The sequence below is a fragment of the Excalfactoria chinensis genome, chromosome 27, assembly GCF_039878825.1.
Source record: "Excalfactoria chinensis isolate bCotChi1 chromosome 27, bCotChi1.hap2, whole genome shotgun sequence".
NCBI lineage: Eukaryota > Metazoa > Chordata > Aves > Galliformes > Phasianidae > Excalfactoria > Excalfactoria chinensis.
This window is the reverse complement of record NC_092851.1, coordinates 211041-236894: the sequence shown is the minus strand read 5'-3', so window position 1 is coordinate 236894 and position 25854 is coordinate 211041. Positions and strand designations below refer to the sequence as shown.

At 52.5% G+C, this 25854-nt stretch overlaps 1 protein-coding gene and 1 pseudogene across 1 annotated transcript; one reads left to right on the top strand and one right to left on the bottom strand.

Annotated features, from left to right (window-relative positions):
• Window positions 1-2179: 2179 nt before the first annotated feature.
• On the bottom strand, window positions 2180-4552 carry LOC140263068 (class I histocompatibility antigen, F10 alpha chain-like). Its single transcript, XM_072357810.1, has 6 exons — window positions 4473-4552; window positions 4100-4363; window positions 3598-3870; window positions 3235-3507; window positions 3054-3161; window positions 2180-2939 (listed from the first exon to the last, which is right to left on the bottom strand). Exons 1-6 carry the CDS (start codon window positions 4528-4530, stop codon window positions 2899-2901), a joined length of 1017 nt encoding a protein of 338 aa, XP_072213911.1. The 5' UTR covers window positions 4531-4552; the 3' UTR covers window positions 2180-2898.
• An 18461-nt stretch (window positions 4553-23013) lies between these two features.
• LOC140263071 (class I histocompatibility antigen, F10 alpha chain-like) lies at window positions 23014-25729 on the top strand (annotated as a pseudogene).
• Window positions 25730-25854: the final 125 nt, after the last annotated feature.

Here is a 25854-nt window from a genome sequence, read left to right as displayed (position 1 = left end):
ATATGGAAGTGGAATTATTCATGTTACGTGCAGGTGTAATAGAGGGTACGAACAGTGGAATTGTGACAAATAACAACAACCACCAGCAAAAAGGTTAAAGAAGAACAGTGAGTTAAAATACCAAAGTCAGTGACCTGCCCCAGCCAAAGCAGATAAGTGCTGGCAAGAGAACACAACCACCCAACCCTCCCCACACCTCCTCCATGGCTTGTGATGTGAATGGGGACAAAAGCAAAACATTGGAAGCCAGAATAGCCTTGATCTGCAGAGATCCAGGAAACGTGTTATCCCGGGGGAAAGGGGCTGGCAGGGTCCAGGAGGGTTCCACTCTCCCTGAACAGAAAAGTATCCAGTGCAAAAGGCAGCACTGGATTTGGTAACAAATGAAATAACTCCAGTAAGTGATGAACTTGTAACCATAAGACAAACCACTGGCCAAAAGTGAGGAAGTTTACTTGCTTAAACATTTGCAGTTTAGTACAGATGAACAGGTAGGTGTATGGGAAACTGGTAATCACAGCCTGAAGCTCTGATTAATCAGCTGAGGCAAGTGTGGGTTCAGCTGTAGGAGCACAGGTGAGGGTAATTCAGCTGTGCTCCCTGAAGGGGTGGAGCTTGACTCCAGCTCTCCTAGCCTTTATTTAAGGGCTGACCAGCACTAAGGCAGCATCTCTTTGAGATCTTTCCTATGTGGAGATTGGATAACCAGCCTCAGCATTTTTCCAGCTGGACTGAAGGCATCTGTATTGGTGAATTTTTCCTATAGATAACCTTCTTGGATATATACCACCATCATTCTTGTATTATTACAAGGGAGAGGGAGGGACAACCGCCCTACCTAGCAGGAAGAGTGGAGCTCCCAGTAAGCACAAACGGGGGGGAATGAACCAAAAGAGGGCTGGAGGGCAGCAGAACAATAATTTATTTGGGTGTGAGGTACAATGTGGGGGGGGGGTTAGGGAGCCGGAGGGGGCACAGCAGGGACACGGGAGCATGGAGAAATGTGGGAGGAGGGATGTGGAGTGGGCAAGTTTGTGGGTGAGGATTGGAATAAAGATGCGTGTTTGTAGCCGGGCGGTGCTGGGATGTCAGGGCGGGGAGTGCCGGTGATGTAAGAAGTGCAGGGAGAGGGAGGGACGCCCAGCCCCACAAGCAGGAAGAGCGGAGCACCCAATAACAGCAAACGGGGGCGGGGGAGTGGTAAATGAAGCAGAAGAGGGCTGGTGGGCAGCAGAACAATCGTATTTATTTGCGTGTGGGGGCATCACGGAGCCGGAGGGGGCACAGCAGGGACACAAGAGCGTGGGGGAGGGTGGGAGGAGGGATGTGGAGTGGGTATGTTTGTGGGTGAGGATTGGAAAGGCAGCAGGACGGGGGAGGGGGGGGGAAGGGAAGTGCTGCAGGATATCCTGTTGTGTCGGTATATGCAGGGAAGGTGAGATGAGCGCCAAGGAGACCACATTCCAGCTCACAGGGATGGCATTGGGAAAATCAAAGCTCATCCTGGATGGGGAAGCAGACAGCCATCAGCATGGGGTCACAGAGGGGAGGCGATGAGGGATGGGGGGACACATGGGGCAGTGAGCAGCAGGGAGTGGGGAAGAGGAGAGGACAGCGGGTACTCAGCAGCCTGAGCAGCCAAACCAGGCCAAGGATCCCTCACCCACCCCATCCCCAAGCACAGCACAGAGCAGGATGCAGGCAGAATGAGCACAGAAAAACCCAACATTTTATTTCACAGGAAGCAGCACAGGCAAAGCAGAACAGCATAGGAAGCAGAAGGAGATGTGAGAGGTAGAGAGGATGGGGCAGTGTCCATCACCAATCCCAAATTCTTATGTGGCCAGTTGGCTCCTTGCAGGCTGAAGCACAGCACTCAGATGGTGGGGTTGCTCCCTGTGTGGAGGAGAAGAGATGGTGTCCTATAGGGCTGTGTTCACATCCCAACCCTCTGCTCCCTGCAGAGTCTCAGCCCAGCCCTGGTGCAGCACCACAAGGAGCACAGGGACCCCTTCAAACCCCCAGCCCCACACCGCAGCTGTGATTGAGTTGCTGGTTCCACCTTCCTGGCCTGTAAGATAAGAAGAACCATTGTCTCACTCCAGTTTATAGGAGGCAGGCAAGGTTCTTTGATACATGTATACCTGGTGTGAGATGAAGAAACAACGGTTCAAATGTTGGTCCGACCAATTTATTACAAGACTTTATCAGGGAGATGGGGAAGGGGAGGACGGACACTATTATGGTGTAGGGGGATGGGGAAGGAAGGCAGGCAATAGCAAAAATATTAAATAGAAGCCAGGAGTCTCTGTAGGAAGCAAGAGGGAGATAGTCAGCACCATGGATCCATTGAGGTTTGTAGTTCAGTCATTGATCTTCAGTAGTGGTGGGTTGTCAGGCGTTGTTGTTCCACTGGTGATGACAGTGACCACGACGACAATTTCCAATGGTATCACCAACTTATAAATAGGTCCAAAGTGGACAAGTCAGCTCTCTTTGGAGTGACAGCTGGAATCCAAAGTAGTTGAGTCAGCTCTCCTTGGAGTGGAAACTTCTGGCTCTGGGATCTCAGCAGAAACTCCTTTGTTCCCATCTACTGGGCCTTGCCAGCAGGTAAGAGGGAGCAGGGATACCCATCTGCATCCTGTTTTTCACAGGGCACGATGGCTTCATTCCCCAGTTCTCCCATACCAAGCTGGAGCTATTTCATCCCAGGCCAGATCTTACACTCATAAACAATCCTGAGCACTCAACAAAGAAGGACTCTCACAGCCATGAGCCCCAGCCCAGTGCTCAGTAAGGGGCAAGGAGCAGACCCAAGAACCAGGAAGGGGAACCCTGGGAGAAAGTGGGGACATTGCTGGCATCAGGAAGAGGTGAGAGACAGCGCTGCCCTCATCACTCACGGTGCGCCATGTTGTAGACATTCTCATTCATCCCTGCAGACAGAGAGATGCATCAGCACAGGTTCACATCACAGCCAGGCTGGGGGCTCCTGAGGGAGCCTTAAATCCCCCAACAGCCCCCACTATCCTACAGCTCTCCACTTTTACCTGCATGGCGTCTGTAGATGATGAATCCAACACCAGCCATGATGGCGATGGCCACAATGGTGACGACCACTCCAACCACGATGGGCACCACATTGGACTGTGGCCGCTCTGGGGGAAGGCAGGGCCGTCAGCAGGGGAAGGGGCAGCCCGCAGCCCCCCAGCCCCACATCCCCTCACTCACCCCACGAGTAGAGGCCGGGCTGGGGCAGGCTGGCGTGCTCCACGCGGCACTGGTACTTGTCCCCGTCCCCCGGCAGCGCCTCGATGGTGACCCAGGTGTGGTAGGTGCCGTCGCTGTTGGGCACGATGCCCCCCGAGTGGGTGTCCTGGCCCAGCACCGCGCCGTCCTTCACCCAGCTGACGGCGATGGGCCGCGGGTAGAAGCCGTGAGCGCGGCAGGACAAGGTCAGGATCCCGTCGGCCTCCTTCCCCCACACTCGCACCTCGGGTTGCTCTGAAGGTGGGCGGCAGTGAGGGCCGGGCTGAGCTCCCCACACTGAGCCCCCGCCCCACCTTCAGACTCACATCGCAGCATCCCCCTCACCTGTCCTCCCCAGCTCTGCCTTCCCGTGCTCCATGTATCTCCGCAGCCACTGCACACAGGTTTCCTCCAGGTAATGTTTCCATCTCTCAGCTGCACCACCTTCCTCCCACTTCCTCTTGGTAGGAACTGCCTCTGGAACCGCCGCAGTGAACGTCATCGTGTCTTTGTCGAAGGCAATGAAGTCTCTCCCATCATAGCCATACTGACCATACCCCCGGGTGGTGCCGTCCTCGAGGATGTCACAGCCATACATCCACTGCCGTGTGTGAGACCCTGAAACACAGCCGGGCAGGGGGTGAGGGCTTCTCCATCTCCAGTGGTCCCACTGTAGTGGGGATGGGGTTGGGGTCCCCCCGGGTCGCAGCACCCCGAGCTCGGTGGGGCTGTGACGGGCAGCCCCGGGACGGTGCCGCCGGGCAGGACCAGCCCTGGGGGGTGCGGGCGGCACTGCGCCATGGAGCCCCATCCCACAGCACGGAGCCGCGGTGCCGGCCGTGCTCACCACCGCTCTGGTTGTAGCGCCGTGCTACATTGACCAGGCTCACGCGGCTTTTCTGCTCATTGCTCTGTGCGATCTCCGTCTGCCAATCCCAGTACTGCTGGTCCATGTTGGCCGCCATCCACTCAGTGCGGGGCACGAACCTCCGCGCGGTGCTGTCGTAGTGCACGAAGATTTCGCCGTCCACGTACCCCACATCCACGAACCAGGGCAGCCCGGGGCCGGGATCCGTCATCGCGGTGTGGAAGTACCGCAGGGAATGGAGCTCTGCGGGGCCGGAGCGCAGCGGGGCCGTGAGCCGCGGGTGGGGGTCCCACGGGCACAGCCCCGGGGTGGGGTTACGGGGACGGAGGGGTCCCGGTCCGGCCGCACTCACCGCCCGCCGCCCCGCACACGGCGCACAGCAGCAGCCCCAGCATCCCGCACAGCCACATCGTTGAGCTCCTGTAACTGCCGCACCCCGCGCCGCTCCTTCAGCTTTTGGGACTTCCCGGACCCTCCCCGCACTCCCATTGGCTCCTCCGCCTCCGCCTCGCCAATGGTGAAAGTGAGCGTTCGTGACGTCATCGGGAGCCAGGCTGAATGAGCTCTTGCAGGTTGTGAAGCGAAAGCGAAATCGCTGCGTGTTGCGGGGGGGGGATGGGGCTGGAAGGGCGCGGTGTGGGAAACCCCCGGCTCACCGAGCACAGGGGGGGCACCCGGGTTGTGTCCCCACCCCGGCCTTGTCCCTACCCCGGAGGGGGGGCGAGGGTCTCTGTCTTGTCGGAGGGGGCAGTGAAAAGGATTCGTTCTGCATTCCATTCAAGGCGCTGTTATGGGGTCTCATCTATAGGGTCAGCGGCACCGTGTCCGGGGGGGATGAAGGCGGTGACAACGAGCTGCCTTTGGGATCTGTGCCTTTTCCCCACAGGGCCGCCCTGTTCCTCTTCCCCACATCCACGTTGGTCCATCTGGGGTCGATGCCCTCCGGGTCTGCAGGTGGACCCTGATGTCCTCCCCCCCCTTTAATGATTGACCCCAATCCCGGTGTCCCTGTGCCACTGCCCCGATCTGCCCCACACCGCCGGAGCCATGGGGCCTCCCTGGACCTTCAGCCTCTTCCTCCTCCTCTTCCTCACTCTCTTAATGGAGGGCAGCTCCCAGGACCCTGAGTATGGGGTTATGAGGCTGGGTTATGGGGTTGGGGTTGATTGTGGGGTAGCTATGGGACTATGAATGTCCTGCAGTGTCCACTATGGGAACTATGGGTTGCTGTTGGATCTGAGGGCAGCTGTAGGATTGGGGTGTGATGGAGTCTGGTGGGACTGAGGGAGATTTCCGTGTGGTTGGGGAGGTTATGGGGCCTGGGCTTGGGGGGGGATTCCTGTGGGATCTCAGAGGGACTATGGACCTAAGGGGTGTCTGTGTATTTATGGGATCTGTTTGGGCTTATGGAGCTGCTGTGGGGCTGGTGGCTCAAGCAGTGTTTCCTTAGGTTGGTGCTGGTGGCCCCCCGGCGTGTGGCCCTGGGGTCCCCTATGGGGCTTTTGGTGGCATCTGTGGGGCCGGTGATGGGGACAGTGACGGCGTGGGCTGAGGGTGACCGTGGGGCTGGGCCCTGTGCCCTCCCGGTCCCATTTGCCCTCACAGCCCACAACAACTTCAACCAGCTCCTACAAATTGAGGTATGGGGACACCGGGGCATATGGGGACATTGGAGGGGTGTCCTATAGGGTGAGGGGGTTGGGAACACCCCCATGGCACACATGTGCACCCTTGGGTGCTCTCCTGCCACATCAACCACGTCACCTCACACCTCCTTCCCATATCCCCCATAGGTCACCCCAGTGCAGGCAGAGCGTTGTGGGGCGCTGTGGGGTCGGGGGCTGCTCCTGGAGGCCCATAGCCCTCACTTGCCCCCCCCCAGAACCCGGAGTCTACGTGTGGCCCTGGGGGGGCCGCGGGGTCACCTCATTGTGCAGACAGACAAACCTCTCTACGCCCCCCGACAGACTGGTGAGTGCCCCAAATGTACCCCAAGCCCCAAAGATCTGCCTGATCCACCTCCTTTAAATACCCCAAATCCACCCCAGCGGCCCAAATGCTCCAACTCCCTTAAAACAACCCCAAAATTCTCCCCCAAACCCTTCCAAATCCACCATCTATTCCCCACATTCCCCCATATCCAACCCATTTTCACCCCACATTCACCCATATATCCCATATATCCCTTTGTCTCTAGTGCGTTTCCGGGTCTTCTCTATGGACCCCGACCTACAGCCAAACCCTGAACCTGTCCTGGTCACCATCATGGTATGGGTCCTATAAGGTTGGGGCTGTTGGTGACCCTATGGGGTTTGGGTGGCCCTACAAGGCTGGGGTCTCACTGTGTACCCCCATATCCCCCTAGAACCCATTGGGTGCACGAGTGCGGGAGGTGCAGCAGGTGCCCCTGGACACGGTGCTGAGTGACCAGCTGGTGTTGCCTGACATTGCCCTGTGAGTGGGGCTATAGGGGGCTATCGGGGGCTATGGGGTGGGATGGGGGGCTATGGGGATGTGGGGCTACAGGGGTTTCAGGCGGGCCAGAGCAGTGGGGGGGTTATAGGGTTACTGGGACATTATAATAGCTGTAGAAGCTATAGGGGGCTGTGGGGAGCTATAGGGCACCATAGGGTTGATAGGGACTATGGGAGACTATGGCAGTCTAGGTGGGGCTATAGGAAGTTGTGGGGGAACTATAGGTTGCCTTAGGGGCTATAGGGGTCTACAGGGGTTATAGGGGAGTATGGGGAATCATGAGGGCCATAGGGACTCCGAAGGGCTATAGCACACCATAGGGACCATAAGGGCTCTGGGAAGCTCTAGAGGACCATAGGGGTCTATGACAGGGGCTCTGGAGGACTATAGGGCCTATGAGTGGCTATAGGACCCTATAGGGCACCAGAGGGGCTCTGTGAGAGCCATAGGGTCATCATGTCCCCATGTCCCCAGCCCAGGGACGTGGCACATACGGGCACAGTTGGCTGCCAGTCCCAACACCAACAGCTCCACCGCCTTCGAGGTGCGCAAATACGGTGAGTGGGGTCTTGGGGGTCCCTGTTGTGTTCCCATACCCCCCTATAACCCCATATGTTGTCCCCAGTGCTGCCTGGCTTCGAGGTGCGCATCCGCCCTGAACGTGGCTTCATTTTGCTGAGCGACCCTGAACCGGCCCCACTGCGCGTCCACCTGCATGTCCAGTATGGGATCCTTGGAGCCAAAATCCCCCCAGATCCCCACTTAAATCCCACCCAAATCCCAAATCCCACCCAGTTTCCCCAATATTCCCCCCAAAATCCCCATCTTTCTCCTCCAAAACCTCCCAAAACCCCTCCAACTCTCCTGAATCCCCCAAATTCCCCTCCAATCCACCCTGATGTCCTTTGGGGTCACTCCTTGACCCTATAACCTTTGAGTTCCCCCAAACCTATTGATCTCTTGACCCTATTGGGATCTCCCCTTGACCTTATTGGCTCTTGGGACCCCTCCCCATGACCCTATTGACCTCTGGGGATCTCCTGACCCCATTAACCTTTGGGATCCTCTTGACCCCACTGACCCTTTGGACCCCCAGATTCCCAGATGGGGCTCCAGTGTGGGGCCGTGCACAGCTGCGTGTGGGGCTGCGGGATGCCGGGGGCCGGGGGGGTCGCTTCCTGAGGGGTCTGGAGCAGCAATGCCAGGTGAGACCCCTAAACCTACAAGGGGATTTGAGCTCACCCCTTCCCCATAACCCCGCCCCTTTCCCACTGACCCCTCCCCCTTTTGGCCCCGCCCCCCAGGTGACAGAAGGCCACGCCTCATTGGATATATCCTTAGTGGGCGTGGCCAAAGCGGCGGGCGTGGCGCTGACCGACCTGCAGGGGGCGCTGCTGCGCCTGACGGTGGGCGTGGTCGAATCGCCAGGTGGGCGTGGCTTCGGTGAAAGGGGGCGGGGCCAGGAAGCTTTTGAGGTCTGTATGGGGTATTTGGGGGTCCCAAAGAGGTTTTTGGCATCCCAAAGAGGTTTTTGGTTTCCCAAAGCGGTTTTTAGGGTCCCAAAGGGGTTTTTGGGGTTCCAAAAGGGTTTTGGAGCCTTTTGGGTGTTTGGGGGTTTTTGAGTTTGAGGGTTCCACGAAGATTTTGGGGTCCCTTTGGGATTTTGGGTTCCCATGTGATCTCAGTGGGATTTGGGGTCCGGAATGGGCGTGGCTACATGTGGGCGTGGTCACGATGGGGGCGTGGCCTGGCACTGTCCTATAGGGGGAGAACTTGTGGAGCGGGAGCTGCTGGTACCGCTGGTTCTGTCCCAATGGGTGCTGCAGCTGCAAAAGAGTGCAAGGTTCTTCGTGCCCGGAGCACCCTACACCCTCCTGGTGAGCAAATCTGTGCATGCTCGTGCAAAGGAGTGCGGATGTTTGCATGTTTGTTGCATGCTTTTGCATTCTTGTGTGAGGAGATGCATGCTTTGTGCAAGGTTGCGTGCATGCTCACTTGTGCAAGGTGGTGCAGCTATGTGCATGCTTGTGCAAAGCCTTGTGCATGCTTCAAGTGCAGCTATGGATGCTTGTGCGAGGCAGTGCATGCTTTGCACAGATATTCATGGAAAAGGGTGTGGATGTAATGTGTGCATGCTTGTGCAAAGCCTTGTGCATGCTTAGAGCATCCTTTTGCATGCTTCTGCAGGGTGATGCCTACTTGTGCAACACTTGTGCGAGGCAGTGCATGTGTGTGCATGCTTATGTGTGCATGCTTGAGGCCCACTGTGCACACTTGTGCAAGACAGTGGTGCCTTTTGCATGCCTTGGTGCACATCTGATGCATGTTCTGGTGCTCCCACAGGGCCGGGTGCTGCAGGCCGGGGGGGTCACAGCCCCACGGGTCCCCGTGAAGGTGACAGTGGGGGTGACTGGAGCCCCCTCACCAGCCCTCATAGAGCTGCGGGCAGACAACAGTGGGGACATCGCCGTCCCCATCAACGTCCCCAAAGGAGCCACCAGGATGGAGCTGAGCATGAGTGGGGACACGGGATGGGAGACGTGGGGATGTGGGATGTGTGCTATGGGAATCCATGCACTCTGATGTCTGTGGGACCCTCAGGTGGAGGCAGGACAACCCGGTGTCACCCCAGCACGGGCACAGCTGATGGTGACCCCAATGAGAGCAGTGTCGGGGCGCTTCCTGGTGCTGGGGGGTCCCCAGGGGTCTATCCGTCCTGGGGAAGAGCTGAGGCTGCAGCTGCATCATATAGGGCCGCCCCCCACCCCGCAGCGCTTCCATCTCCTGGTGAGCTCCAGCACTTCTGTGTTGCACACACTGTGTGTTGCATGTTGTGTGTTGCACGTTCCGTGTTGCACACACTTCGTGTTGCTTGAGCGTTGCATGTTGTGCACACGCATTGCCACGTGTGCATGCTGTTATATGCTGTGTTATGTCTTGTGCTACGTGTTGTGTTACGTGTTGCACACACACTGTGTGTTATGCATCTGCATTGCAGTGTGTGCGTGTGGGTTGCATGCCCTGGTATGCATGCTGCATTGCACATGCGTTGCTCACAAGCTGCACACCCATCTGCATGCTGGATGTGTGTGTTGTGCATCTTATGTTGCATGTGCTGTCACACATCCCCCTGTTCCCGCAGGCAATGGCCCGTGGGAGGGTGCTGGCAGCCCACACGGTGGCCTCACAGGTGACACTGACAGAGGTGACACTGCCGGTGACTTGGGGACCTCCTTTCCCTGTGATCCCCCATCATAACTTAATCTAAACCACCGTACTATTTTACAAGTAGCAACACCTCCTCCCAGCTAGCCCCATATGCGTTTTACCACAGTGTATTTTACAATAACCAGTAATTTATAGCACAAAAATAAACACATATTAGAACAAGGACAAACAAGTATTGGGGGGACAACTTTCGCTTCATCCGTCCCCGGCCGTTTCCTTCGTGGGAGGACGGAACCACGGGTCGGGACTCCGCACTCGCCCCTGCGTCTCACTCACACCACACTCACACGACAACAATCATTTGTGAAGCTTAACCAAAGATGTTAAGAACACCGGTGCTAGTTGTTGACTTAGGTCACCTATATAGACAGCACTGTATGATACCAAGTATCCCAGGATGACCCAAATCACCCTGTAGGAGAGAGCAGACAAGCTCTGCCCTGTTAGCAATCACCTGAGAGCAATAGCTCTTTTACCATGCGTACGACTTACTGGCCCCTTTGTAGGCACTCCCTATGGAGTCCTCCTAACCCAGCCGGCAACCTAACCTGTGAGCTCACATCCCTTGGAGGGGAGCATGCCGACTCCTCTGTGCCCTGCGTAGGACGTCTCCTCACGACTTACGGGTCCCCCATTTCACATACCTGGTCCGCCGATAGAGGGTCCTTGTCTGCTCCTGCAGTGATCAGATGAGGGAGGGGAGTCCTGCCGAGAAATCTCAGGGCGCACCAAAGGCGTCCCCTTTCTCAGCTGGTCCTGCAGCCGAACAGAGGAGGTCCCATCTGTGGTGCCAAATTGACTTGCGGAATCAAACTCAATAATCCAGAGACTGGTTATAAAGCAGGGATGTTTATTCCAGCGTTGCGCAGCGCCGGGTGCAAGGGGGATAGCTCCTCCAAACTTGCACACCGTAAGGAGAAAAGGGTGTTACAGATATAGGTCAAGCTAATACATCATCAATAGTCTCCTCCCCAGTTTGATTACATATTCATTACATTCCCTATGGCCCCATTCCTCGCAACCCCATTCCCCCATTCCCTCTGACCCCATTCCCCGTGACCCTTGTTGTTGTTTTGGGATGACATTCTTCTTCTGTTTTCTTCTTGCTGTTATCTGCTGTTATAGTTCTCCCATGTCAGCGTCGTCGTGCCCGGGTGTATCTAATCCTTCTTCTTGTCAGAGGTCTCCGGACAATTCCTTCTTATCTTTATTGCCCTCTTCTCTGCTTTTCTTTTGACTAAGTGTCTAATTCCTCCTTTCTCTGTCCTCCCTTAACATAAACTATCTATCTGTAACTACCCTTTGCCTTGGTGAGGCCACTTTTCCCTTTCTGTAGCAAAATGTTCCCCTTTCAGCTACTATGGAGTCCTTCTTCACTATTCAATTCCCCCCTTTTCTTTAATCTAGCAGGGCTTCCACCTGCTAGATTATTTTATTCTTTCTTGATGCATCCTGAAATAAGCCCCACTCTCTACCTTTTGCCTTAGCTCATGCCTCTCCCATACCTCATATTCCCTTCTGGTATCCTGGCACAGACACAAAGAGCATCTTATAACAACACAAGCAAAACACACGAAGAGTAGCAAGGTGATGCAGGCTAAGAAAAGCTGTTTTAGTCATCCTAAATTTGGCAACTAGTAAGTTTATCCCATAGTCCAGAGAAAACCATTCCCCAATCAGTGTTATCCCTGCCTACTCCATGTTGCAATTCAACTTTGGATAAACAGGATGCCTCCTCTTGGATTGTCCATCAGGCATCTGCAGCAGCATCCTGAACTGTTTCTAAGGTGACAGAAATTTTCCTACAGCGATACCCCCCTTTTCTTGGGAGTTCTGTGAAATCAATTTGCCATTGTTGCCCTGGAAGGCCCCTTCCCGTGAGGCCCCTTTGACCCTGTTCCTGGTCCTGGGATTGTACTTTGTAGTGTTGGTTTGCCCAATATATTCTCTTATCTTCCCTTATAACCAATTTCCATAAAATACTAAAGGACATAACATTGTGTCCATCTGGGTTTGCACCCACCTGTCGGCTTGCTCTCTTCCCTTCTAAATCATTAATTAGACTCCTGTTCTCTTTAGAATATCTTACAGGTCTTGGCTTGGGTTCAGAGATTTTAAGTTTACCGTCTGGAATTGAAGCCTTCTTCAACTGCCTGTTCTGCCATCTGATCTATCATCTTATTCTCTGTTTCCTGTGCAGTGTTACATTTCTGATGTCCTTTACAACCTCTAGTAGCCATTGGTAGATTTACATCACGCTGTTTTCCTTGTGTGTGAGCAATCCTTGCTCCTTTCAGATGGTACTATGAGCGTGTGGCACCCCAAACACATATTTAGCATCTGTCTATATAATTAAGGCTCTTGTCAAGGCAGTTATTTCAGCCTTCTGAGGGGAAGTCCCCACAGCTGGTGGTTGTGCTTCGATTACCTGGTCAGTGGCAGTTACTGCATGTCCTGCCTTACAGTCTCCTTGTCTCATCAAACTGCAGCTGTTGGTTAACCAGGTGTATTCTGCATCTTCTAAGGGTTCATCCTTCAGGTCCAACCGACCGGCTGGAATGTGCAGCTTCAGTTGTTTCAAAGCAGTCATGCAATCCGGGAGTTCCGCTAAGGAAAGATACTGGGTTGACAATATTAGTTACAATTATCTCTACATCACCCTGCATACCAGGATGGGCCTGGTATTTCAGGGATCTTTGGGGTGAGAGCCAATGTCCCCTTTTGCCTCCAATACAGTAAACACTGTATGAGATATTAAAACTAGTATCCTTTGGCCCAGTGTAGATTTATGGGCTTCCTGAATATTGAGCACCAGTGCACCCTGGCTATCCCTTACTCACTTCATGCTGTTTGAAGTTCACCATCAGTCCGTAGCTGTGTATCCATGGTTGGCATCCTCCTGTCATTACTGGGAACGTATGGAGTTCCTTGGCAGTTTGCAGCTCAGGGGTTTAGCAGATGGCTTCTTTCCTGGCAGTCCTTAAGGTTCAAAGCCCAGCTGTAATCTCATATTCCAAATATGTCACTTGCTGTGGAGTAAGTTGTGCTTTCTGTAAACCAAGAAACTCAGCAAACTCTCAGTCTGTTGTACACAGTTCTTTTGTTGCTGTAGCATCCACGTGCTCCAGTAAAGTTCCACCCTAGGATGGAGGATCCCAGGTCTCAAGTTCACGAGTTGACCAGTTCTCAAAAACCATTAAGCTGTTCTCACAATCCTGGGTAACACTGTCCAGGTTAACTGACCTGGAAAGCCCTCTATTAGGGCTTTCTTATTCAAAGGCAAATAACCTTAGGCTTCCTTTGGCCAAACCAGGCAGAGGAGACATCCCTCAAATCCAGAAGGTAAACTCCACCTATTCATTCCTTAATTTGGTTGATAAAGTGCATGGATTTTCCATGACTGAGTGTACCAATTCAATGATTCCCTTACTTGCCCTCATGTCTTCTACCAAACTAAAGCACTTGCTACCCAAAAATTTAGCAAATTGGCAAAATTGGAGTTTTGTACTTGAATTCCCATTCAATTAGTAATTAAAACTCAAAAAAAAAATGATCTATTATTTCTTTTATCCTTCTACAGTCACATAACCTCAAAGGGCATCACTTTATCCTGACTGGGTGAGCCCTTGCTTTTACTTCTATTTAGGGCTTCAACTTTGGCCCCGATGCCCACACCCCTCAGTGTCTTATTTGAGATTGCTGTAACTCCTGGGAGTACAACATTGTTTTTTTTTCCAGTTTGTGTTAAAACCAGACTTACCATTTTAATTAGCTAATATTGTTTGACCCTTAGCTCCAGTTTTATTAAATTTCTTGCCAGGGTAACCTGACAGGTACAAGAATTCCTGTATTCCTACTTGGTTTTTTTGTTTGTTTTTTGTTTTTGTTTTTTGTTTTTTGTTTGTTTTAGCTTATATTTAATTAATTCCAAAAGTAAGCCTTTTCTCGTTGGGCAGTAGCTTCTACTACTGTTACAAAACCACCTATGGGTAGTAAGAAGTTCCCATATCCATCAGAAAATGAACTACTTTATCCTGCTTCCCTAGTTGCAGTTTCATCAGTGTATCTGCTAGGGTAAACTTCCCAAGTTCTCATCATTCAGCTTTGCAATCAGAGGCAATTCCTTCTCACTCAGCTTGGTAGGATTTCTCTACCAGTGTCCCATTGCAGTTTGCACACTGCTTTCATTTCAGCCTCCCTGGGCTCTTCCAGCCCCCCTCCCCCTCCTTCCTCGTGGGGGATCTCTGGGTCCTACGGCCCTACTCTAGCACCACAACAGTAACAGCTGTTATTATTCTCAATTCTCTGAACATCTCTGTTTCTCAATCAGGTGGTTTTTTTTGTTTTGGTTTTGTTTTGTTTTTCCCATATTGTGCACTTCTCTTCAGTCCTGACATCCCGGCTACATCTTGCTTATCTTTGCCAGCCTCAACCTGTGTCCTTCCCAAACTTTCGCCCTTTCCAAACTGTCATTATTACATTTCACCTCCTCTCCAGAGCCATCCAGTGCTAACACTGGGATTTCACGTTTCCTAGATCTCTGCACATTCTCACTTCCAGTGCCCTGTCCTCTCCACCTCCCCCTTCGCTGTTTACAGCAGCAGTCTCTGATCCTGGCTCTCCCTCTCACTCAGAGTTCTGCTTGCAGGGGAATGGTGCGGGGGGGTTGCTCTCATGCCAGCACAGATAAACTCACTTTCTCTTTAACCCTTTTTCCTCTGTACACTATTCCACTATTTGTACCCTCAGTTACACTTCCACATACCCTCAGTTACACTTCCATATACCCTGTTACACTTCTGTAAGCCATTAACAACTACACTTTCTTATACCATCAAAACAGTTTGTCCCATTCCCTTCAAAACCCACAGATTAAACAACACAGTTCTTCAGTGTCGGAGAGGGCGGGAGAAAAGCAAACGACCACACCTGTCATTGACATATGATCAGCTAGTCTCCTTTATTGCTTGGCTGCGTGTACCTTTATAATGCAGATAATTAGCTCATACATAGTGCAAAAGCGGAGCTCATCATTGGTTCCCAATTACATACCATCCCCAAGTATCCTTGCAACTTGTAGTTATCGTCCTGATATTTACTCCCTTGTTAAGTTCACAAAACCATAGCTAGTTTCTCACCATCTCAGGGCATACTGCTGTTCTTGCTGTCCTTGCAGGTGGTACGGCTGCTTGTTTAGCTGCACTGTGTTTATGTGACCCTTCTCAGCTAGCCAGATGCCAATAAGACTCTCCACATTTCCCCCGTTTTCTTTTTAGATAACTAAGTTGGCTGAAAAGGCTTGATTTACTAACCGACCAATCATATTTTGCAAGCAATTCAGTTCATTTGTTCAATTAGTTCTCATGCTGTCTATCCTGCTCTGTAGCTGCTGCTCTGTGAACTCCTTATCTTGATCCATGGCTGCTGCTCCGTAAAATTCTTCTTGTATTACAACAATTCCAAGATACTGCCTATAGAATAACAACATTACTTATATTAATAACATAACTATTATAACTCAATCAAGGCCTCGATTGACAATACTTTAAAAGTGAAAAAAGAGACAGGTCAAATACAACATAACAACATTACTGTTAAACTTACTAAAAAGAACATGTTTGTACTGCAACCTAAGTTTCTGCAACCTGGAAATAAATCCGTGAGGGTCCCATTGTGTTAATCTGTAACCAGTTAAGAAAAGTCTTCAATTTTCATATACTCTGATATATTGAATTTTAATGACCACTAAGATTTGTGCAATAAATACTTTTAGGATGCTCATAACCATGCTCTACTGACTGAGCTAGCTGGGCTAATAATTGATTAATGATCATGCAATTTACGAAGTAGCATGTCAAATAGAACCAACTTTAGAGGACAAATGTACTAGAATATCACTAGGGGCATTATTACTTATTGGCCCTTGAGAAACAGTAAACAGTGTTTGTGGTGAATACGACAGGTGGTGCCAGCAGGGCGTCCCCTGCTTCAAAGTGCACCTTTCCTCTCTCACCCACCACAGATTCTCTCCTGCATTCAGGGTCTGAAGGATTTCTTCCAGTTGTACACCATATCCGCGTGGCCAGTGCGTGATATAGAGCCCAAGTGGAACACCTGCTTGGAAACCAAATATCAAATTTAGTTCTATTAGCGTGTGCCTTTGTCTCAAATGATGCATGGTTATATTTTAAAATCCCAATTAGTTGGATGTAAGAGAGGTAACCATTCTACGATACAGGGTCATCCCTTTGCCTGGGATTCCTTTCCAGGTTTTGTCCTTGCAAATTAAGAAAAGCTAATTAATCCTGTTTAATACACATTTGAACTATTACTAAAAATAGAAGAAGCACACATCCTAGCTATTGCCTTAAACTCTCTAATTCTTGAGACTGCATTGGTAAAACAGAAAATCACACATTATGTCAAACTATTACTAATATTATCTCTAACACAGCAAGTTACAAAGCAATACCACTAAGTAAGAAACACACAATTACAGTTACTATAAAGGCTGGATGCTATTTTCTGCCTTCAAATGAGACTGAGCATATCATGCTGGAACCCACGTAAGGCCAGTCTCTGTGGAAATATGATCATATTCACAACCCCAAGTTGTCAGTGGTAGGGGACAGTCCCAAAGTCCTGCGGCCATATTCCAAACATTAACCATAGGCTGTTCCTTGAGCACTGGGGAAGCTTCAAAAGAACGATCCACATAAGCTGTATCTGTACGAACATGATTCAAAAAATTCAGCACAAGCAAAACAAGCAAAACCTTGCATAATATTTCTTGTAGTGTGTCTCCCATATTCCCACTTTTTTGTTTAATAATAACAAGAATGGATTTCAGTGTTTGATAAACGTGCTCAGTGATAGCTTGTCCAGTGAGAGAACGAGCAATGGCTGTAGTATGTTCAACAGCCCCATCTTGGAGGAAAGTTCGAGTGGCCTTAGAGGTATACGCAGGCCCATTATCTGTTTTTGTAATATGTGGGATTCCTATAGCAGCATAAGCTGATAACCAGTGTTTACGGGCATTGTGACTGTTTTCACTTGTATGTGCTGTGGCAAATATGTAAGAAGAGTGAGTATCTATCGTTACATGTACGTATTTTAGACGGCCAAATTCAGGAATGTGAGTGACATCTGTCTGCCACAGTTGAAGAGGTGCTGTGTTACGTGGATTTGTCCCAATTTGAGGCACAGGGGTGATTGCCTGGCAGTCTGGGCATGTTAGAATAATGTTACGGGCTTGATCCACTGTCAGTTGGAACTGTTTTTGTGAGGCTCTCCTGTTATGATGGAAAATTTGATGGGAGAGTCGTGCTTGCTCAAATAATTGAGGGGCAGCAAAAGTGACTGTGGCTCGATCAGCCTTGCAGTTGCCCTCAGTTAAAGGACAAGGCAATGCAGTATGCGATTGAATGTCATAATGCAAAACTTGCTTGAGCTGTACAAACAAAACCTTATTAACTTCCTTAAGAAAGGATTCTTCAATCCGCTGAATGATACCTGTAACATACAAAGAGTCAGTTATTATATTAAGCTTCTGTTCTGAAAAAATTTGGAAAGCTCGAACTACTGCAGTGAGTTCTACAACTTGAGGTGATGCATCGACAACATGTACGTCTGACTGCCATCGTGTAGCAGTCGCACGCCAGAGAACCTCTGCTTGGTGCGCCTTGCTGGAGCCACCTGTAAATACAGTAACAGCATTGGGTATTGGAACATGTGAACGTAAAGCATTAGTAGCAAGGGGGATATCAGTCAAATTATGTAGCTGGTATTCAGTCATAAACACAGTGTATTGCATAGGAGAGAGGATCATTCGTAACACAGTTTTTGATCCATCCGTGTCTTTAACCTCGTTACACGCAGGCTGCAGAGACGTAGACGCAGGAGTCATAGCCGCGGCAGAGAGAGGCAGCGTCCCGACGAGTGACGTGGGCGGGGCGGAAGGCGGCAGCTGGCTGGTAACGGCCGCTTGTGTCCGAGCGCGGCCTCTGTTCTTTCTTGCGCTGGGCTGGAGGTTTCTCGACCAGCGTTGGCAGCTGACGGTGTTGTGGTTGTCCGAGCGGCAGTTCTGGCACCATACACCGGCGGCTTGACAGTCGCGACGGATGTGTCCGGTATTTCCACAACGGTAGCACTTCATGCGGGAGCTGTTCTGCGAGCGGGGGCTTATAGAAACTGCAGCTTGGAGGGGTGCAAGGGCAGCTAACACTTGATTCTGAGAAGCCTCATCCTGTGCCTTAAATCCTGCCCCTACCTCCTTAATAGCCTTAACTATGAAAGCCTGAGCCCCTGTGGGCACACTGGATAATCTGTCTAACGCCTCCTCTATTGACCAATTACTCCTCAAAGTATTTAGAATGCCACGAGCTGTAGCGTTACAGTTTTGAAGTGCACACTGTTTCAGCATTATTTCCTTCATGTATTCTGGTACTCCAGCCTTCTCTATGGCTCCAGCTACCTTATCTATAAACGCTCCAAAATCCTCATTTCTTCCCTGATGGATCCCCATATAAGACGGTAGCCCACCTGGTGCCTTGATCTTATCCATAACCTGTCTGGCCAGATACATAGACTCCCTACATTTAACTGGCCCTAATAAAACCTGGGCCCCTGTCCGGATGAAAGGACCCACCCCTAAAAGTTCTTCAACGGTTACATTATACAAGGGATCTCCCGGCTGCCTAACTATCGCTGTGCTCTGTTGGCACATCTCTTCCCAATAAGCATTAAACAGCCTAGCTATAGCCCGACAATCTGATGGCAACAAAACTTGAGTACTCCAGATATAATCCAACATCTGTCTCGCTGACTCGCTTTTTACTCCAAACTGACTGACCGTAGACCGCAATTGTGACAACAATTTCCAATCTAAAGCAGTGATAGCAGCCTGTATCCCGCCTGCAGGATTAGGTGCATACACCACCGGAAATGCCATCTGTTGCACAGCTTCCAACGCCTCACCGTCCCCTGCCTCTAAACAAGCCCACGCCAGCGCAGCCCAGCCCCCCCTCCGCTCCCGCGCGACGGCCTCCGCTAGGTCAGTCCCTGCCCCAGGGAGCGGCTCATTGCTAAGGGGGGTCGAGGGGGCCGGCTGTAGCGCCATGGTGGATGCAGGCGGCTCGTCCGACACAGACGTGCCGAGAGGCGGAGACGGGGCACTCGGCTCCGGGGCCACTGGCAACGCAGGCTCGGCGGCCAGCGGCAAATTTACGGTGGACACAGCAGGGGGCATCGGGCAATCTGACCACTCACTATAATTCTTATTCCTCCCCTGCACAACACTAGCTTGCTCTGTCGCTTTCTTTTCTGCCTGATATCGCAACAACTCATTATAAACCAGACTCATCCACATACTTATCCACACACACATAAACACACACCACCACTTTCCGCATTTTTTAGCCTTTTTCTCCCCTTCTATCATTCCTTGCTCAGTAAGATCATGCACCAAATGCGGATTCTGAAATAACCCTTTAGCATATCCGTACGCTAATAGCTTGGGGAGTTCCTTTCCTATGTCTATACCTTTAAAGTGTCTCCTACTTAGAAAAGCGGAGAACAAATTATATGCTGCTTGCCTGTCCATATTTACTCACGTCGGTACCGTTGCAGCCTTCCAGGCTTCGGCAGCACGTATCGGTCGAGCCCACCTGTCGTGGTCGCCTGAGACGCGGAGCTTTAATTCGGCTCTTTCGTCGTCCTCGCTGCTTAAGGACCCGAACCCAACGCAGTCCCAACCGTGGCAACTTCCTTTTTCCCTGGCAAGGATTCCGTCTTCTTCTTACTTAGCGGAAGAAGATGGTCCCTGTTCGGGCGCCATTTGTTGGAAATGACCGCGGGAGACGTGCCTCATATATCATGGTCAGCAGGTCTCAGTTTATTAGGTGTAACAGCATCTTGTTTATACAGTCAGTAATAAGCTCATACATATTGCAAAAGTAAAGCTCAAGATTGGTGGGTTATACATTACTTCATTTGACCTTTATGGTTAGTCTTATGGTTACTTTTCTTCATAGCTATGCCTACACATTGCTACACATCTTGTTTTTCCCTTTAGACCGTCCTTGTTTCTCGCTACATATTTTGTCCTTAGCTACATATCCTGTCTTTCACATCCTGATATCTCCTCATTGTTGCCACTAGCCACATACCTTCTCTTACAATTTAACTAATGGAATCTCATCATGTCCTTTCTCACGAAGCCACTCTGCACAAACACTCTCCACACACTACTCGTGGGGTGAGTGAGGGGATGTGGGGCTGGGGGGCTGTGGGCTGCCCCTTCCCCTGCTGACGGCCCTGCCTTCCCCCAGAGCGGCCACAGTCCAACGTGGTGCCCATTGTGGTGGGGGTGGTCGTCACCATTGTGGTCATCGTGGCTGGCGTTGGATTCACCATCTACAGATGCCACGCAAGTAAAAGTGGAGGGGTGTAGGAGGACAGTGGAGGCTGTGGGGGGGTCTGGGTCTCCCTTGGGTACCCCCAGCCTGGCTGTGATGTGAACCTGTGCTGATGCATCTCTCTGTCTGCAGGAGAAAGGCTACAACGTGGCCCCCAGTGAGTGATGAGGGCAGCACTGTCCATCATCTCTGCCCAGTGCCAGGGCAGCGTTGGGGTCCCCACTTTCTCCCAGAGTTATCCTTCCTGGTTCTTAGGGCTGCTCCATGCCCCACAGTGAGCACAGGGCTGGCGCTCATGGATGTGAGAGTTCTTCCTTGTTGAGTGCTCAGGGCTGTTTATGAGCGGAAGATGTGGCCTGGGATGCAATAGCTCCTGCTTGGTATGGGAAAATTGGGGAATGAAGCCATCGTGCCCTGTGAAAAACAGGATGCAGATGGGTATCCCTGCTCCCTCTTACCTGCTGGCAAGGCCCAGAAGATGGGAACAAAGGAGTTTCTGCTGAGATCCCAGAGCCAGAAGTTTCCACTCCAAGGAGAGCTGACTCAACTACTTTGGATTCCAGCTGTCACTCCAAAGAGAGTGGGGGTGAGCACAACCAGCACCACTGCTCCGTGTTGTGGGATGGGGCTCTATCCGCAGAACTGCCCTATAAGGTGAGACTAATACAAGGATGGTGGTTGTAAGGTAGAAATAATACAGAGATGGTAACTATACAAGAATGATGCTGGTATATATCCAAGAAGGTTATCTATAGGAAAAACTCACTGCTATGGATGCCTTCAGCCTAGCTGGAAAATGCTGAGGCTGCTTATCCAAACTCCATGAAGGAGCGATCTCAAATCCAGAGCTGCCTTTTGCACTGGATACTTTTCTGTTCAGTGAGAGTGGAACCCTCCTGGACCCTGCCAGCCCCTTTCCCCGGGATAACACGTTTCCTGGATCTCTGCAGATCAAGGCTATTCTGGCTTCCAATGTTTTGCTTTTGTCCCCATTCACATCACAAGCCATGGAGGAGGTGTGGGGAGGGTTGGGTGGTTGTGTTCTCTTGCCAGCACTTATCTGCTTTGGCTGGGGCAGGTCACTGACTTTGGTATTTTAACTCACTGTTCTTCTTTAACCTTTTTGCTGGTGGTTGTTGTTATTTGTCACAATTCCACTCTTCGTACCCTCTATTACACTTCCACGTAACATGAATAATTCCACTTCCATATAGCATTAATGTTCACACATCCCTATAGCATTAACAATTCCACACCTACTTAGCATTAACAATTACATTTCCATACACCCTTTGCATTTATACTCTTATATACCATCAACATTTAGCAATCACAACAACAGCGACAATAACCAGTACACTTTATCCTAAGCATTCTTTCTCTCCTCCAAGTTATCAGCAGAAATGGACCTTCCCATTGACCCGATTCCAAATTCCTTCATCTTATCCTATTTTTTCCATGCATTTTCACTCTTTCCTCATTAACTGGAACAAAGTGAGGGCTACCGGCTGTCCCCCGTCATCACATCCTCGATGTAAAAGGTTCAATACATGTGTCGTTTTAGCAAGCCTTCCTGCTAGAAGTGCCTTCTCCATTCCCTCCTTCTTGCTTAAGCAGCAGAGATTTAAGGATGAATATTGTCTGCTGATACCACTCGGCTGGTGCTGACACTTTACACAGAGGGTCCCTGTTGATCCAAACCCTGCAGCACCCCTTTCCATGGGCGCAGCTGGCACCGGCTGTGCCTGAGAATCCATCAGTCGAGCAATACAAGTGCCGGCCAGTGATTCCCATGGAGGCGTGGCTGTGACTGTGCATCACAAGTCCTGCAGGACTCTGTACAATAACGCTTCCCAACGTGGCTCTCGATCCGAGGCTACGATAACTTTCAACATATCTGCATCCCCGGCTTTCCTAGCCTCCCTCTGAACAGCTGTGCGTACATCACGCAAATCAGGAGGGGGCAAATCCGTCTCTTCTTTAGGGTCTATGAGGCCGGGATCCAAAGGGAAACCGGGATCCTTGGGACGTGAGGCAGTAAAAACCTCATCCGATGGTGGTGGCGGGGCAGCCGACGGCACTGTGGGCCGATCTGTAGAGCGACCAGCTGCTCCCTTACCCTCAGGCAGACTGGGGGTGTCAGGTTGCGATCTTAAGCGGCTCTTAAGAACTTCAATGTTCCGGGCTCTTGTCGGGTCTGCGTTTTAGTGACCTGGATACGGGTCATGAGTCACCATCATTAAGCTGGGGACAGCAACGAACTGAGATAAGCCACTGACTCCCGGCTGGAGCAGAAATCCCAGAGGTTTCCCTCGCCCTCAGTGCCTCTCCGTGTCCGACGGCTCCGTGCTGGAAGGATCGCTCCGTGCACCCCACGCCTGCACCCGGGGACGGGGTTCATCGCAGCCCCCCGGCCGAGCTCCGAACTATGGCTCCCTGCCTTCCCATCGCCCCTCGTATCCCCGATACCCCCGACAGAAGCCATCGGCCCCCTCCCCTGGGTAGGGACACGGCCCCGGTGGGGACACAGCCCGGGATGCCCCCGGTGGGCTGGGGTCGGCTCCGCACCGCTCCCGTCATTTTCGCTTTCTCGTCCCTATCTGCGGGAGCGGATTCTGCCTGGCGCCCGGAGACGACACGAACGCTCCCGTTCACCATTAGTGAGGCGGAGGCGGAGGAGCCAATGGGAGTGCGGGAAGGGAAAAACTCCGAAACAGCTGAAGGAGCGGTGCGGGGTGTGTCCGTCCTCGGAGCGCAGCGCTGTGGCTGTGCGGGATGCTGGGGCTGCTGCTGTGCGCCGTGTGCGGGGCGGCGGGCGGTGAGTGCGGCCGGACCGGGACCCCTCCGTCCCCGTAACCCCACCCCGGGGCTGTGCCCGTGGGACCCCCACCCGCGGCTCACGGCCCCGCTGCGCTCCGGCCCCGCAGAGCTCCATTCCCTGCGGTACTTTGTTACCGCAATGACGGATCCCGGCCCCGGGCTGCCCTGGTTCGTGATTGTGGCGAAATCTTCATGCACTACGACAGCACCACACAGAGGTTCGTGCCTCGCACCGAGTGGATGGCGGCCAACGTGGACCAGCAGTATTGGGATGGGCAGACGAAAATCGCACAGAACAATGAGCAGAATAACCGCGCGAGACTGGGCAGTGTAGCACGGCGCTACAACCAGAGCGGCGGTGAGCACGGCCGGCACCGCGGCTCCGTGCTGTGGGATGGGGCTCCATGGCGCAGTGCCGCCCGCACCCCCCAGGGCTGGTCCTGCCCGGCGGCACCGTCCCGGGGCTGCCCGTCACAGCCCCACCGAGCTCGGGGTGCTGCGACCCGGGGGGACCCAAAACCCATCCCTACTACAGTGGGACCCCTGGAGATGGAGGAGCCCTCACCCCCTGCCCGGCTGTGTTTCAGGGTCTCACACATGGCAGCGGATGTATGGCTGTGACATCCTCGAGGATGGCACCATCCGGGGGTATGATCAGTATGCCTATGATGGGAGAGACTTCATTGCCTTTGACAAAGACACGATGACGTTCACTGTGGCGGTTCCAGAGGCAGTTCCTACTAAGAGGGAGTGGGAGGAAGACGGTGTTGCTGAGAGGAAGAAGCATTACCTGGAGGAAACCTGTGTGCAGTGTCTGTGGAGATACATGGAGCACGGGAAAACAGAGCTGGGGAGGACAGGTGAGGGGTGGACCATGGTGTGGTGCTGGAGGAGGGGTGGGGGCTCAGCGTGGGGAGCTCAGCCCGGCCCTCACTGCCGCCCACCTTCAGAGCAACCCGAGGTGCGAGTGTGGGGGAAGGAGGCCGACGGGATCCTGACCTTGTCCTGCCGCGCTCACGGCTTCTACCCGCGGCCCATCGCCGTCAGCTGGGTGAAGGACGGCGCGGTGCTGGGCCAGGACACCCACTCGGGGGGCATCGTGCCCAACAGCGACGGCACCTACCACACCTGGGTCACCATCGACGCGCTGCCGGGGGACGGGGACAAGTACCAGTGCCGCGTGGAGCACGCCAGCCTGCCCCAGCCCGGCCTCTACTCGTGGGGTGAGTGAGGGGATGTGGGGCTGGGGGGCTGCGGGCTGCCCCTTCCCCTGCTGACGGCCCTGCCTTCCCCCAGAGCGGCCGCAGTCCAGCTTTGTGCCCATAGTGGTGGGAGTGGTCATAGCTGTTGTCGCCATTGCCATCATGGCTGGTGTTGGATTCATCATCTACAGACACCATGCTGGTAAAAGTGGAGACGTGGTGGGGGACTTGGGGGGATTTGAGGCTCCATCACGAGCCCCCAGCCTGGCTGTGATGTGAACCTGTGCTGATGCATCTCTCTGTCTGCAGGGAAGAAGGAGAAAGGCTACAACGTGGCTCCCAGTGAGTGATGAGGGCAGCGCTGTCCCCCACCTCTGCCCGGTGCCAGGGCAGCGTTGGGGTCCCCCCTTTCTCCCAGGGTTCCCCTTCCTGGTGCTCGGGGCTGCTCCATGCCCCACAGTGAGCACAGGGCTGGGGCTCATGGCTGTTTCTTCTCTTACAGGCCAGGATGGTGCATCCAGCAACTGAAGCACCGGTGTAGTGTGTGGCTGAGGGTTGGGAGGGGTCCCTGTGCTCCTTGTGGTGCTGCACCAGGGCTGGGCTGCACTGGGACTCTGCAGGAAGACGCCCGGAGCAAAGGGTTGGGATGTGAACACGGCCCTATGGGACACCATCTCTTCTCTTCCACACAGGGAGCAACGAAACTCTCTGGTGTGTGGGAAGGATCAGGGGGTTGGGCTCAAGAATGCCCAAATCCAACACAGGAATAATAAGTACCTCCAGTTAAGAGATGTTGTGTGCTGATTGTTCTCCTCCTCGTTCTCCCAAGCCTGGAACTGCAGCTGGGAAGCCAAGCAGACTCTGTGGAGCAGTCGGAGGACTCGAGTTCAGCTTCAGCTTCTTCCCAATCGGTGGCCAAAGCGCAGCAGCTGAGCTCCACTGGGGCTGGGAAGACCCCCTTATCTGTAGAAGATGACTTGGAAAAGTTCATGGGGGAGATCTCAGGAGGGAACCTGGAAGCAGAAATTGGCTTGGACCCAGGGAAGGATGTGGATGAGCTCCTTCTTGAACTTGATGAGATGATTGACAGTTGAACTGCGTAGTCTTATACTATATAGTATAAAAACACAATAAAAACCTTTTTTTATGGTTGGATACCCCAGAGTGATGCTTTTCTAAAGGAGGCTTCACAATGAGTCTTAAAGCACAGCTGAACTGGTCAACCAAATGGGCAGACTGCATTCCATGGTCCTGAGTTCTCCTGCTGCTCAGAGTTGAGGTCCTGTGCATCCATTCCCTGCTCCTGGTTGGCTGCTTTGGGCAGCAAGAGGAGCAAGCAGTTCTGTGCCTCAGCCCAGAAGGACGTCCAGCTGTGTGCTGCAGTGCCTGGGAATTGATCTCCTGAGTCAGTGGGGGGTGCAGCCCTGCCTTCCAGTTATCAGCAGTGATGCAGCAGCAGTATGTGGGAATCCAATGTTGTTTCTGCATTGGGAATAAGATGAGAATATTTTATTTCAAGGTCTCATAATATAAGTGAAGCAATTTGTAGTTCCTAGGTAGAAGTCACAGGTACAAAGAGATACCGTCCTGACCA